Below are 12,503 nucleotides of genomic sequence, written 5' to 3'. Positions count from 1 at the left end.
TCCAGAGCTAGGTTGGCACTTCCAGAATCTGGTAGATATTGCTAAAACCCCATGGGCACCTCAGAACCTGGTTGGCACTGCCTAAACCCAATCGGTATTCCCAGAACTTGGTTGGCTTTACCAGAACTCAGTGAGGAATGGGCACTTCTGGTACCTGGTTAGCATTACCAAAACCCAGTGGGCACTCCCAGCACATGGTTGGTAGTACCAAGACCCAATGGGTACTTCTAGGATCTGCTTGGTATTACCAAAACCCAACGGGCACCCCTAAAATCTGGTTGGCACTACCAAAACTCAACTGGGACTCCAGAACCTGGTTGACAGAACAGAAACACATTGAACATTCACAGAACCTGGTTGGCAGTACCAAAACCAATTGAGGACAGACAACCACGGTCAAGGGACTCCTGCCCTAATGTCTGGTGCCGTCCCATGGCCGACAGGAATCGGACCCGCGCCGCTCATTAACCGAATCGTGTTTTTATGAAGAAATCTGGCGTCGTCAGGCCAACGAGGGGCCGGATCTAAGCAGGTTAAGTGTTTGGTCTGAAGTTTATTTAGTCATCTGAAGGACTTATGTAAAATAAGATGGATAAAAGAGGCCGCTTGGTTGGCTATCAATCCAGGTAGAACGGAAAATGCCAGAGAATGTAAGAGAGAGAGAGAGAGAGAGAGAGAGAGAGAGAGAGAGAGAGAGAGAGAGAGAGAATAAAAGGTGAATAAAAGAGGCTGCTTGGTTTGTTATCAATGCAGGTAGAATGGAAAACTGCCAGAGAATGAGAGAGAGAGAGAGAGAGAGAGAGAGAGAGAGAGAGAGAGAGAGAGAGAGAGAGAGAGAGGTGAAGGAAAGAGGCCGTCTGGTTGTTTATCAATGCAGATAAAATAGAAAATTACCAGAGAGAGAGAGAGAGAGAGAGAGAGAGAGAGAGAGAGAGAGAGAGAGAGAGAGAGAGAGAGAAAGGAAATAAAAAGTTTTATCAGGTGTTTAAAAGGACAAAATTAATGGGAATAACTATAATATACGTTACTAAACAAATCTCATGATACCTAAAAGCGTACCTTTACTACCAGAGAAAACAAGAAACACTGAAAGACCGGACGTTCGTTCTCGTAATTCCCAAGGTGACTTCAGGTGAAGATTCCTTTGATTCTGAAGAGTTCAAAGTCACAATTGCATTAGCACAATGTTTACGTTGTGAATGGGAAAGGAAAATGTTCATTTATAACTATTGGGATCAAGAGGCTGATCTGACAACCCACTCGACACGTTGGCCAACAAACTAAGGAAGTGTTTAAGGACTTTTCCTTATTATTATTATTATTTTTTACAATAATAATAAGGAAAACTAGTAGATAATAATGACGACAAGAGTCTTTCCTTCCTTGACCCCGAAATCCAGATCACTGTCGAATTCGAGGTTATTTTCAGGTCAGCTTCCAGTCGTGTGGCAGCCGGGTCCAGGGTGGTGATGAAACCTGAGCTGCCTGGAAAGAAGACTGGAATATATATATATATATGGATATGTATATACATTATATATATATATATATATATATATATATATATATATATATATATATATATATATATATTCCATTGATAATGCAATCCCTTTCTGCACCAGCTATTGATCACACCAATCTCGGATCACATACCTTCTTTGTACACCAGCGATCACACACACATCTCTGATCTTGCTCAGGTGGCATCCGTCGAAAAATAAAAATATGGTTTCCCTGTGTGAAATTAATCTCATGGGACCTAAAACTCATAAAACATTGTAGATTCCAACAAGAAAACGTTGTTATTCGTAGTGATTATTAGACCCTAAGCTATATATACTTTCGTGAATAAAAAACCAAGTCTTTTTTTAGAGATTTTGGAAAGTGACGGAACAAAATAATGTTTTTAGACATTCTGGAATGTGAACGAGCAAAAAAAAAAATTTTTTTTTATTCACAGTAATTATTAGATATCAAGCTCTATTTGTTTTCGAAAAAAAAATTAGTTATTTTCTAGACATTTTGGAATGTGACCAAGCTAAAAAAAAATGTTTCATTTCTACCGATTATTAGAAGCTGAGTCTATTGACATTCGAGAATAAATCACCAAGTTATTTTTTATTCATAGTAATTATTAGAAGCTAAACTCTATTTACTTTCGAGAATAAAAAAAAATCAAGTTATTTTTTAGACATTTTGAAATGTGACAGAGCAAAAAAAAAGTTTCGTTTCTACCGATTATCAGAAGCTGAGTCTATTGCCATTCGAGAAAAAAAATCAAGTTATTTTTTAAGCTTTTTTGGAGAGTAACCAAGCTTTAAAAAAGTTTTATTTCTAGTAATTATTAAAAGCCGAGTCTATTTACATTCGAGAACAAAAAGCCAAGTTATTTTTGAGAGATTTTGGAGAATAACCGAGCTAAAAAAAAATTTTATTTCTAGTAATTTTCAGAAGCTGAGTCTATTGACATTCGAGAATAAAAACCAAATTATTGTTGAGAGATTTTGGAAAGTGACCGCTCGATACCGTTCTCTCAGGATGGGAGGAGTTTGGTGTCATCATTACAGTCCGTCGGTAATGAACGGGTAGGTGCCAACGCAGGTCATTAGAGGTCATTCTCCCCACTTGAGAGAACACGTGATATACGGTATATAAGAAGCTGGTCTTCTTTGAAGTCTTCGACAGTACTGCAAAAGGGTTGGTCGGCACTCTACCACACAGCCGTGAAGTTTTTCGTAAGTTGCTTTCATGTATTTGTGAATTACTAGTTTTTTTATTATGTGGTTTTTGATTCGTGGTATTTATGTCTAAATATGTTTGCAAATAAATAATATGTTTGCTGAGATTCAGAGGAAACTACAGTTTTGTTTGGTGGGAAAATTTATTTATTTATTTATTTTTATAATGTGGTTTTCAGTTAACAATATTTTTTTTTCTAATTATGTTTGCATATTCGTAATATTTCTGTTGATCTGCAGATGAAACTCCAGTTTTGTTTGGGGTCAAAATCTATTTCCGTTTCATATTCTTATTTTTAGTCATGATGTATTTTTTAATTCGTAGTATTTCTTTCTAAATATATTCTTAAATTCGTAACAATTCTGTACACATTCAGAGGAAACTCCAGTTTTGTTTGGGGTCAAAATTTAGTTCCGATTCTTATTTCTGTTTGTGGTCATAATTTGATTTTCAGTTCATTGTGTTTCTGTCAAAATATGTCTGTAAATTCTTAATATTTCTGTTAAGTTTCAGACGAAATAATGCAATTTTCCTTGAGGTCAAAACTTAATTCTGCTTCTGAAATGGGAATACATACAAAACTTAAGTCTAAAGTAATATACCTTGCAATATAAGAGCTCAGAAACGTGCAGCAGGACTTGTGGAAGAGGTCATTCTAGGTGTCAATGAACCACAATGAGGCCTGAAAAACAGATAGTGTTGGAGATATACTTGAGTTCTTCTCAGTAGCTATACAGTCTCCTTTAGTAATCTTTTTAAAAAATCTTAAAAGTCAGATTCAGGCAAATATTTTGAACTGAAAGACACTAGTTCGATACTCAGAATTAAGTGTCAAATTTTCTAGTTGAATATTATACAAATATTTTATTAATTTAAAAAGTATCCTTTTATTGTTACTGAACGAAAGCAATATTTTTTAACTTTTAGAAGTAATTAATTAATTTTAATCACTTAGTTTACTATGCATATCAGAATATTTTTTTTTTAGTTTCATAGGATAGGATTCACAGTAAGGTGATTTAATTTCATTTTCACTGAATAAAACAATAATTCTCTTGTTTTTGTTTCACTGAAACTAATTTTTTTGCCATCCTTACAAGCAATTGCCTTTGACCCCTTAGTCTGCAATACAATACAATGATATCCAGTACAATACAGTACAGTACAATTCAACACACAAGATTCTTTTTCAGTTTCCTAGAATAGGATTCATAATAAGTTAATTCAATTTATTTGACACTGAATAACAACAATAATTTCATTGCTATGAAAAGTACACAACTTTAACCAGTTAATGCACAATCTACTACAGATATTTTCGAGTCTTTAAGCAGTCAATGTACAATCCTCTACAAAATATTTTCCAGTCCTTAAACAGTTAATGTGCAATCCACTATAAAATATTTTCCAGTCTTTAAACAGTCAATGTATAATCCACCACAAAATATTTTCTAATCTGTAAACAGTCAATGTACAATCCATTACAAAATATTTTCCAGTCTTTAAACAATCATTGTTCAATCCACTACAAAATATTTTCCAGTCTTTAAACAGTCAATGTACAATCCACTACAAAATATTTTTTCAGTCTCTCAACAGTCAATGTACAATCCACTACAAAATATTTTCCAGTCTTTAAACAGTCAATGTACAATCCACTACAAGATATTTTTCAGTCTTTAAACCGTCAATGTACAATCCACTACAAAATATTTTCCAGTCTTTAAACAATCATTGTACAATCCACTATAAAATATTTTCCAGTCTTTAAACAGTCATTGTACAATCCACTACAAAATATTTTCCAGTCTTTAAACAGTCATTGTACAATCCACTACAAAATATTTTCCAGTCTCATAGGGCGCGATTCACAGTCATTTCCCTATCAACCAGTTTTTATAGGCAAAGAACATAACGACAGATGATTGACTCAATAGCAGTCCTGTACGCATGTTGGACTGAAAGCCGATTTATAATAATATCCAGTCGAACTGGTTTAACCAGTCCAGGAAATTTACCCGTGTCTGAATACAGGAGGTCACCGGCGACCCAGACATTCTTAGGTCAATGATTATACTTCTTTAGACAAGTTCTCCTGTAGATAAATAGTTATTATTTAGATTCGATGCAAAGTAATTTTTTTTAGAATAGGAGAGAGAAATGTGTTTCTTAAAGTTATTGACCTATTTTTTTTAGATAGGTTATCCTGTAGACAAATAATTATCATTTAGAAGTGATATAAAATATATTTGAAAACAGGAAAGATATACATTTGTAAGCTCTGCCAGTTCAGTGACATCAAAATTCAGCATTTGATGCAAATTTTCGAAATGAGTCATTTATAATCCGATTGCGAAAGCAATTTTAAAGCAGACTTAAGATAAAAAGATTATAATACTATGATATTTTGCCAGTGATGACAGGACCTATTGCAGTCTGTTAGGTTCAAAGGTTTCCTTTAGATTTTGCGAAAAACCTATCATATTTCTTATAATTTCCTTTTCTTTATATAAAATCCTTCTCGTTCAACAGAGAATTATACAAATTGTCTAGCTTAAAACGCCTACGTTGGTCAAGCTGAAATAGATACCCACAACATAGGCCTAAAATGGAATCTAATGTAACCTATCTTAATGCAAATAAATTTCATTTTTGTTATATATTAGGGTTACTTCGAGTTTTTAGAAATGATCGATTACTGCAGGGGTCCAATGTTAAATTATGCCAGTATTTATTTAATCATAAATAGTAAGATTTCATCTAGGAAAATGTTCATGAAGATTTAAAACTACATGATTGGCTTTACTACCCCTCTGTGGCCTAATATCAAACTCCCACGGTCTGCTGCAAGATTCTGACCCTTACTTTTGGGATGAGGTTGCTGGGCCTATGGCCTATTGCAGTGACACGACCATCAAAACACTTTGATTTATATCTAAATATTTGAATTAAATTTATTTAATGTTTTTTTAAATTTCAAATCGTATTTAGTGTAGTTTCATTTAATTTATAAGAAATTGCATTATATTGTTTACAGTTATATTTGATTTTTTAAGAATTACTTTTGAATTTTTTAAGAATTACACCTGATTTCTTAAGAAAAAAAATTACGTCTATTTTAAATGATTTCATTTGATTTTGTTTTTTTTTTTTTAGAAATACATTTGATTTTAATGTAAGAATACACTTGATTTTTTAAAGGGCAACGTTTGATTTTTTCTTTAAGAATTACACTTTTTTTAATTACATTTAATTTTCTAAATTACATTTATTTTGCAGAGTTACATTTGTTTAAATTACACTAGATTTTTTCCAGATCAATATTTAATTCCGTCATAAAATAATTATTTTCCTCTGAACAGCTCCTCTTCGCCATCGGCCTCGTTGCCATGGCAACGACTCTCCCCAACTCCATCTTTGACCTTGACCTTGATGGCACCCATCGTGACCAAGACTTCGACGATGATGAGGCCATCACAGGAACTTACAGGTCAGTCATAATGACTTTTTTTAAATAAAAATCTGGAATATTTTGTACAATACAAGAAGTGTAGTTATATGGTTTTTTATAGTTTTATTTGTGTGTGTGTATATATATATATATATATATATATATATATATATATATATATATATATATATATATATATATATATATATAAATATATATATATATATATATATATAATTTATAAATATAAAAATATGTATATATACATATATACTTGTATATATACTTATAAACCTCTGACTCGTCAGGATCAGACCCAGGTCTTTCAAATGAAAGTCCAGAGCGCTGCCAACCAGGCCACGCGAGTCATAAAAGGAGTTGGAACCTGCGTACAACTGTACCCAAGGAATGACTCGTGTGGCCGGGTTGGCAGCGCCCTGATCTTTCATTTGAAAGACCTGGTTCTGATCCTGACGTTAGTCGGAAATTTATTTCTGTTCCACATGTAACTGTGTGTTGATATTTCTAATATATATATATATATATATATATATATATATATATATATATATATATATATATATATATATATATATATATATATATATATATATATATATATATATATATATATATATATATATATATTCACAATTTACAAATCTGTAATATTCCTTTTAAATCACCTGAAAATATTCAAAATATCCCAAACAACCCAATAAAAAACCTTACCCCACCCAAACAACGATAAAAGGATAAAACAAACTTAACAGAATCACTGAAAAAACCTTATCCTATTTCCTCCTGAAGGTGAACCTCTCCCGAAGGGCAGGAGCTCTTCGTCAGGTACGTGGCTAACGACGAAGGCTTGACAGAGTCCTGGAGTACAACGTAGTTCCTGCAAGCAACGGCGTCTCTGCCAACGGGCAGCGGGGATCCTTCGTGTCCCTGAAGGATGACGACTGAACTCTGTACTCCTGTAGGACTTCTTGTGTGTGTTCTTAAGGCCTCGTTGTGACCCGTTAACTATTTGTCACTTTTTGTTTTTTGTACATTTTTTGTTGTGGGTATTTGTTGCGATGTATAAATGGTTGATGTTTTTGTTTGTTTTTTTTACCTTAATGTTGACTTATAAGGGTTTATTTATATATACATATACATAAATATATTTATATATATATATATATATATATATATATATATATATATATATATATAATATATATATATATATATATAAATATATATTTATATATTCATTTTTTTATTTTTAACTCTTTTTTTTGGTGTGGTTTCCCTGAAAGCCTTGACTATATATATATATATATATATATATATATATATATATATATATATATATATATATATATATATATATATATATATATATATATATATATATATATATATATTTATATATTCACTTTTTTTATTTTTTAACTCTTTTTGGTGTGGTTTCTCCCGAAAGCCTTGAAACCCAATCGACAATAAATAAAGAAATTCTCCTTCCTTGAGTGGGTTCGAACTCAGGCTCGTTAGAGGAATGATGAATAGTGTCCCAGGTACTCACATCAGTCTTCTTTTCAGCCTGAGCCGGAATCAAGTCTAGAATAAGAGTTTATTTATTTATCTCAATGCAGAGTTTAAAGCTTTCCGTGAAAAATTATTAAAGTATTATTATTTTACTTCGACATCAATGAATTCTCCAGTTTACCCAGACATCTGTAATACATGTGTAATCTTGCTTCGGCCATATACATCCTCATGTGTACGTGCAAGTCTGTCTCGCAATCCAGTTTTAAAATTATCATATCTTTCTCATAAAGGGGTATATTATCACTGAGTGGTAATTGTATACCTCAGGATATACTGAAGGAAATTTCAATCACAGAACTGTCGAGCTAACAGTACAAACCGTTCGATAATGTAACAAAACTTAGCATTTTCACTTCAGAGATTTCCTAGGCCTATAGATCTTTTCTGGCTTTCATTGTTTAGGGAATTTTCAATTGATAGTTCTTTCCTGAAGAGTCCCGGCGTGGTTTGGGGCAATACACTCACCTGGTCTCCTTTAATCTCTAAATTAGGCCTAACTTTACCTGGTTTTATAGCTTTAGTTTTATGTCAAGCGTTAATGGAATCAGCAATGCATTCGTGTGTATTCTTTTATGTTACCAGGAAATACCTGTTTGAACTTTACAAAAAATAACCAGAAATAATAAAAGACCCTAATTGCATCCCAGGCGCCATCCATAAGTAAGCTTTCTTAACCCTCACTGCAAAACCGTGTGACTTTAGTCTCATATAACATAGTAGTGGGACACAATGAGACAGGCAGACTGAGTAAAACAGTCATACAATAACCTTCACTAAGGATTCTGGGAAAGACCATAACTAATAATCTAATAAGAGTTAGATTATTAATAATAGTACTATTCTGCATTTGCTTACGGTAGAACACCGTATTGGTTACGCAAGAACGAATAAAATAGGCCTAGTGGCTTCTGTTATGCGTTTATTGTACGTCGTAAATAAATACGGTGTCGTTTCCCGAATACTGCGGAAACGGGACTAGCCAGGGAGGGAGAGAGACAGAATGGGGGGTAATCCGGTTAACAAGATCTCCATAAATACGGGAAGAATAAAAGAAACTCTTGACGAAGGGGGAGCATTCTTAGTCATCTTCTTCTTCAAAAGAGACGAAAGATCCCTGCTGGCCGTTGGCGGCTACTCCCTCGCTGGCGGGAACGGCGTTGGACTCCAGGACTCTGTAGCCGTCTTCGTCAGCCACGTACTTGACGAAGAATTCCTCTCCTTCGGGGGACGTCCAGCTTTGAGGGGGAAAAAAGGAGAAAGTTAGATATATGTGAGAGAGGGAAATCATAATGAACGCATTCGTCCGGTAATGTCATGCGCTGTGTCAAGGTACGGATAGGCAATTATCAGGAGTGGCGTTGCTAATTAGCAATTTTTTTCATCTACTTTATGATGGATATAACTACGATTTGTTACCGAATAAAATATTTAATATATATAGCCTTATTTTTGTGTTGTATACTAATCAATCATTATATTATTGACGAAAGAACCATCGTTAGATATATATAAGGGGAAGGGGGGAGGGGAGATTGCTATGAGTGCATTCGTCTGGTAGATACTGTCATGCGCCGTGTCAACGTACGGATAGGCAATTATCAGGAGTCGCGTTGCTAATTAGCAATTTTTCTATTTTTTTTATAATGGATAAAACCAATTTACGATTTGTTACCGAATAAAATGTTCAATTTTATATATTGCCTTATTTTTCTGTTCATTGTGTTGTATATTAATCAATCATTATATTATTGATGAATGAACCATCCAAATCGTCTAAATGTCTGGTTTAAATAAGTGTGTTACTGTCAGTTGCTCCTTGGATTTAAATCCCCGAAGTTTATCAAACCCGTTCTATTTTGGTTACATCGTTTTACTAACACTGATGACCCCGTAGGGGGTTAGTACCGTCAGTGCACCTCATGCGGTGCACTGTAGGCATTAACTTAAGGTTCTTTGCAGCGTGCCTTCCTAAGGCCCCTAGCTGTAACCCCTTTCGTTCCTTTTACTGTACCTCCTTTCATATTCTCTTTCTTCCATCTTGCTTTCCACCTTCTCCTAACAATTGATTCACAGTGCAACCGCTCTGAGGTTTTCCTCCTGTTACGCCTTTCAAACCTTTTTACTCTCAATTTCCCTTTCAGCGCTGAATGATTTCATAGGTCCCAGTGCTTGGCATTTCGCCTAAATTCTATATTCAGTTCAGTTCAATTCAACTAACATTGATGGGGAATAGGCCACTGTCACTAGACATTGATACAAAACAGAATTGGTTTCAAGGTGCTGCTTTACCAATATTTTAATAAATAAATTACAGGCCTTATGCTTTTGTGTGTGTGTGTGTGTGAGAGAGAGAGAGAGAGAGTGAGAGAGAAATCAATTACAGGCCTTATGCTTGTGTGTGCGTGTGTGAGAGAGAGAGAGAGAGAGAGAGAGAGAGAGAGAGAGAGAGAGGAAAGGACTTAATTATTTTTTTATCTCACTTACCTGCAAGTTCCACTGAACCAGTATCTTAAGAAATCAATTATAGGCCTCATGTTCGTGTGCGTAAGAGAGAAAGAGAGAAAGGAGAGAGAGAGAGAGAGAGAGAGAGAGAGAGAGAGAGAGAGAGAGAGAGAGAGAGAAAGAGAAATGGACTTGGTTATTTTTTATCTCACTCACCTGTAAGTGCCACTAAACCAATATTTTCATAAATCAATTATAGGCCTTAGTTTGTGTGTGTGTGTGTGTGTGTGTGTGTGTGTGTGTGTGTATGTGTGTATGTGAGAGAGAGAGAGAGAAAGAGAGAAAGAGAGAAGGGCTTGATCATTAATTTTTTAATCTCACTCACCTGTAAGTTCCACTGACAACTTCTCCATCCTCCAGGTCCTGGTCGTGGTGAATGCCGTCGAGGTCCAGATTGAGAACCGAGTCGGGCAGAGCGCTAGTCAGGGCTAGGAGGCCGAGAACTACAAGCAACTGCAAAAAAAAAAAAAAAAGTAATGATGGATTTTCAATATTTTTGGGGGTCAAAAAAGATTATATATAAGATCAAGTTTCCGGGAAAATAAAGAATGATAAAAAATATAATTAAACAATAATTGAATTTTAGAAGTTATTTTGCTAAATATATTAAATATTTACTGTGCATTTTATAGACAAAGTTCCTTTTCTCTCTCTCTCTCTCTCTCTCTCTCTCTCTCTCTCTCTCTCTCTCTCTCTCTCTCTCTCTCTCCAATTTACCAAGTTTTTAATGATATCGGTTATAACTATTATGCATTTTACTGACAAGATTGAACTTAATTTATTTTTTAAAACCAATAATTCTCTCTCTCTCTCTCTCTCTGTCTCTCTCTCTCTCTCTCTCTCTCTCTCTCTCTCTCAGTTTTTCTAATTAAACTGTTTATAATTATTATGCATTTTACAGACAAGATTAAGTTGATCTTAATTAATTTTTCAAAACCCATAATTCTCTCTCTCTCTCTCTCTCTCTCTCTCTCTCTCTCTCTCTCTCTCTCTCTCTCTCCAATTTACCCAGTTTTTTAATGAAACTGGTTATAATTATTATGCATTTTACAGACAAGATTAAGTTGATCTTAATTCATTTATTAAAACCTATAATTCCCTCTCTCTCTCTCTCTCTCTCTCTCTCTCTCTCTCTCTCTCTCTCTCTCTCTCTCTCATTTACTCATTTGTGTAAAGCTCCCATTTTTTCACTAATGATAATTACTGTACCACTGACTGTATATTTATTCAGGTAAAGTTGATAATTACAGGTATACCTTTAATACTAACTTATTTTAGAAGCGCACATTAAAAAAAGTCTGTATTCTAATAATACCTCCTTTTATATCATACATACTCTCTATGTATATGTATGTTTTGCATACACACACAGACACACATTCATACATACATACATACATACATATATATATATATATATTACATATATATTTGTTTATATATATATACTCATACACTTACACACATACATACATACGCATCTATGCATACATATTCATACACACTACTACATCATCCCCCCTTCAAACAAAAACAAAAAAAAACTTACGAAAAGCTTCATGATCTTAGCTGTGTATTGTATACAGAGACCCGGTTGAGAATGCTGACGACTTTGCCCAAAAGGCTTTCCGGGACTTATATATATACCGCAGGCAAGCATTGCCACACCCTATTATCATGACCCAAGCTAGCTTACCTTTCCCCTTACCTTCCACCTGAGAAAAGCAGAAAGCATGAATGTAGGTCAGCCTACGAAATTCAGACTCTTCTTTCGTCTGAAGGTTTCAATTTGGTCTCATTCTTAGCCATGTAGAGGGTTCAAACGTTCAATTTTCTTGTTGTGTTCAGATCGTACTTTCCCTTCTGGTATTTGGCTTCAGGTTTTTTTATTCAGAGAGTTATTCTTTTGCTCTTTTATTTATCTATTTCCCTTTTTTATTCAGAGAATTGTTATTTTTCTCTTTTATTCGTCTGTTTGATCATTTTAGTTCTTCTTCATTCATTCAGTAAACATACACCATGATAGATAATTGTGCAATTTTACACAACACATTTATTTTACAATGTGTATTTTGATTTTCAATTATTAATTTTAGGAATTCTACATATATCTAATAAACACATGCCATGATAAATAAAAAATTCAGTCTTACACAAAATATATCTTTTAAGGAGTGTATTGAATTAAATTGCATATCTCAGAAACGATACT

The 12,503-nt window shown here is 34.0% G+C and overlaps 1 protein-coding gene across 1 annotated transcript; it reads right to left on the bottom strand.

The window, feature by feature from the left end:
• Nucleotides 1-8,697: 8,697 nt before the first annotated feature.
• Nucleotides 8,698-11,916, bottom strand: LOC136836662 (cuticle protein CP575-like). The gene is made up of 3 exons (XM_067101132.1): nucleotides 11,841-11,916; nucleotides 10,617-10,744; nucleotides 8,698-9,024 (listed from the first exon to the last, which is right to left on the bottom strand). Exons 1-3 carry the CDS (start codon nucleotides 11,850-11,852, stop codon nucleotides 8,868-8,870), a joined length of 297 nt encoding a protein of 98 aa, XP_066957233.1. The 5' UTR covers nucleotides 11,853-11,916; the 3' UTR covers nucleotides 8,698-8,867.
• Nucleotides 11,917-12,503: the final 587 nt, after the last annotated feature.

The sequence above is a fragment of the Macrobrachium rosenbergii genome, chromosome 56 (genome assembly GCF_040412425.1).
Source record: "Macrobrachium rosenbergii isolate ZJJX-2024 chromosome 56, ASM4041242v1, whole genome shotgun sequence".
NCBI classification, from domain to species: Eukaryota; Metazoa; Arthropoda; class Malacostraca; order Decapoda; family Palaemonidae; genus Macrobrachium; species Macrobrachium rosenbergii.
Note: the sequence above shows the minus strand (reverse complement) of the source record. Positions and strands in the feature narration are given on the sequence as shown.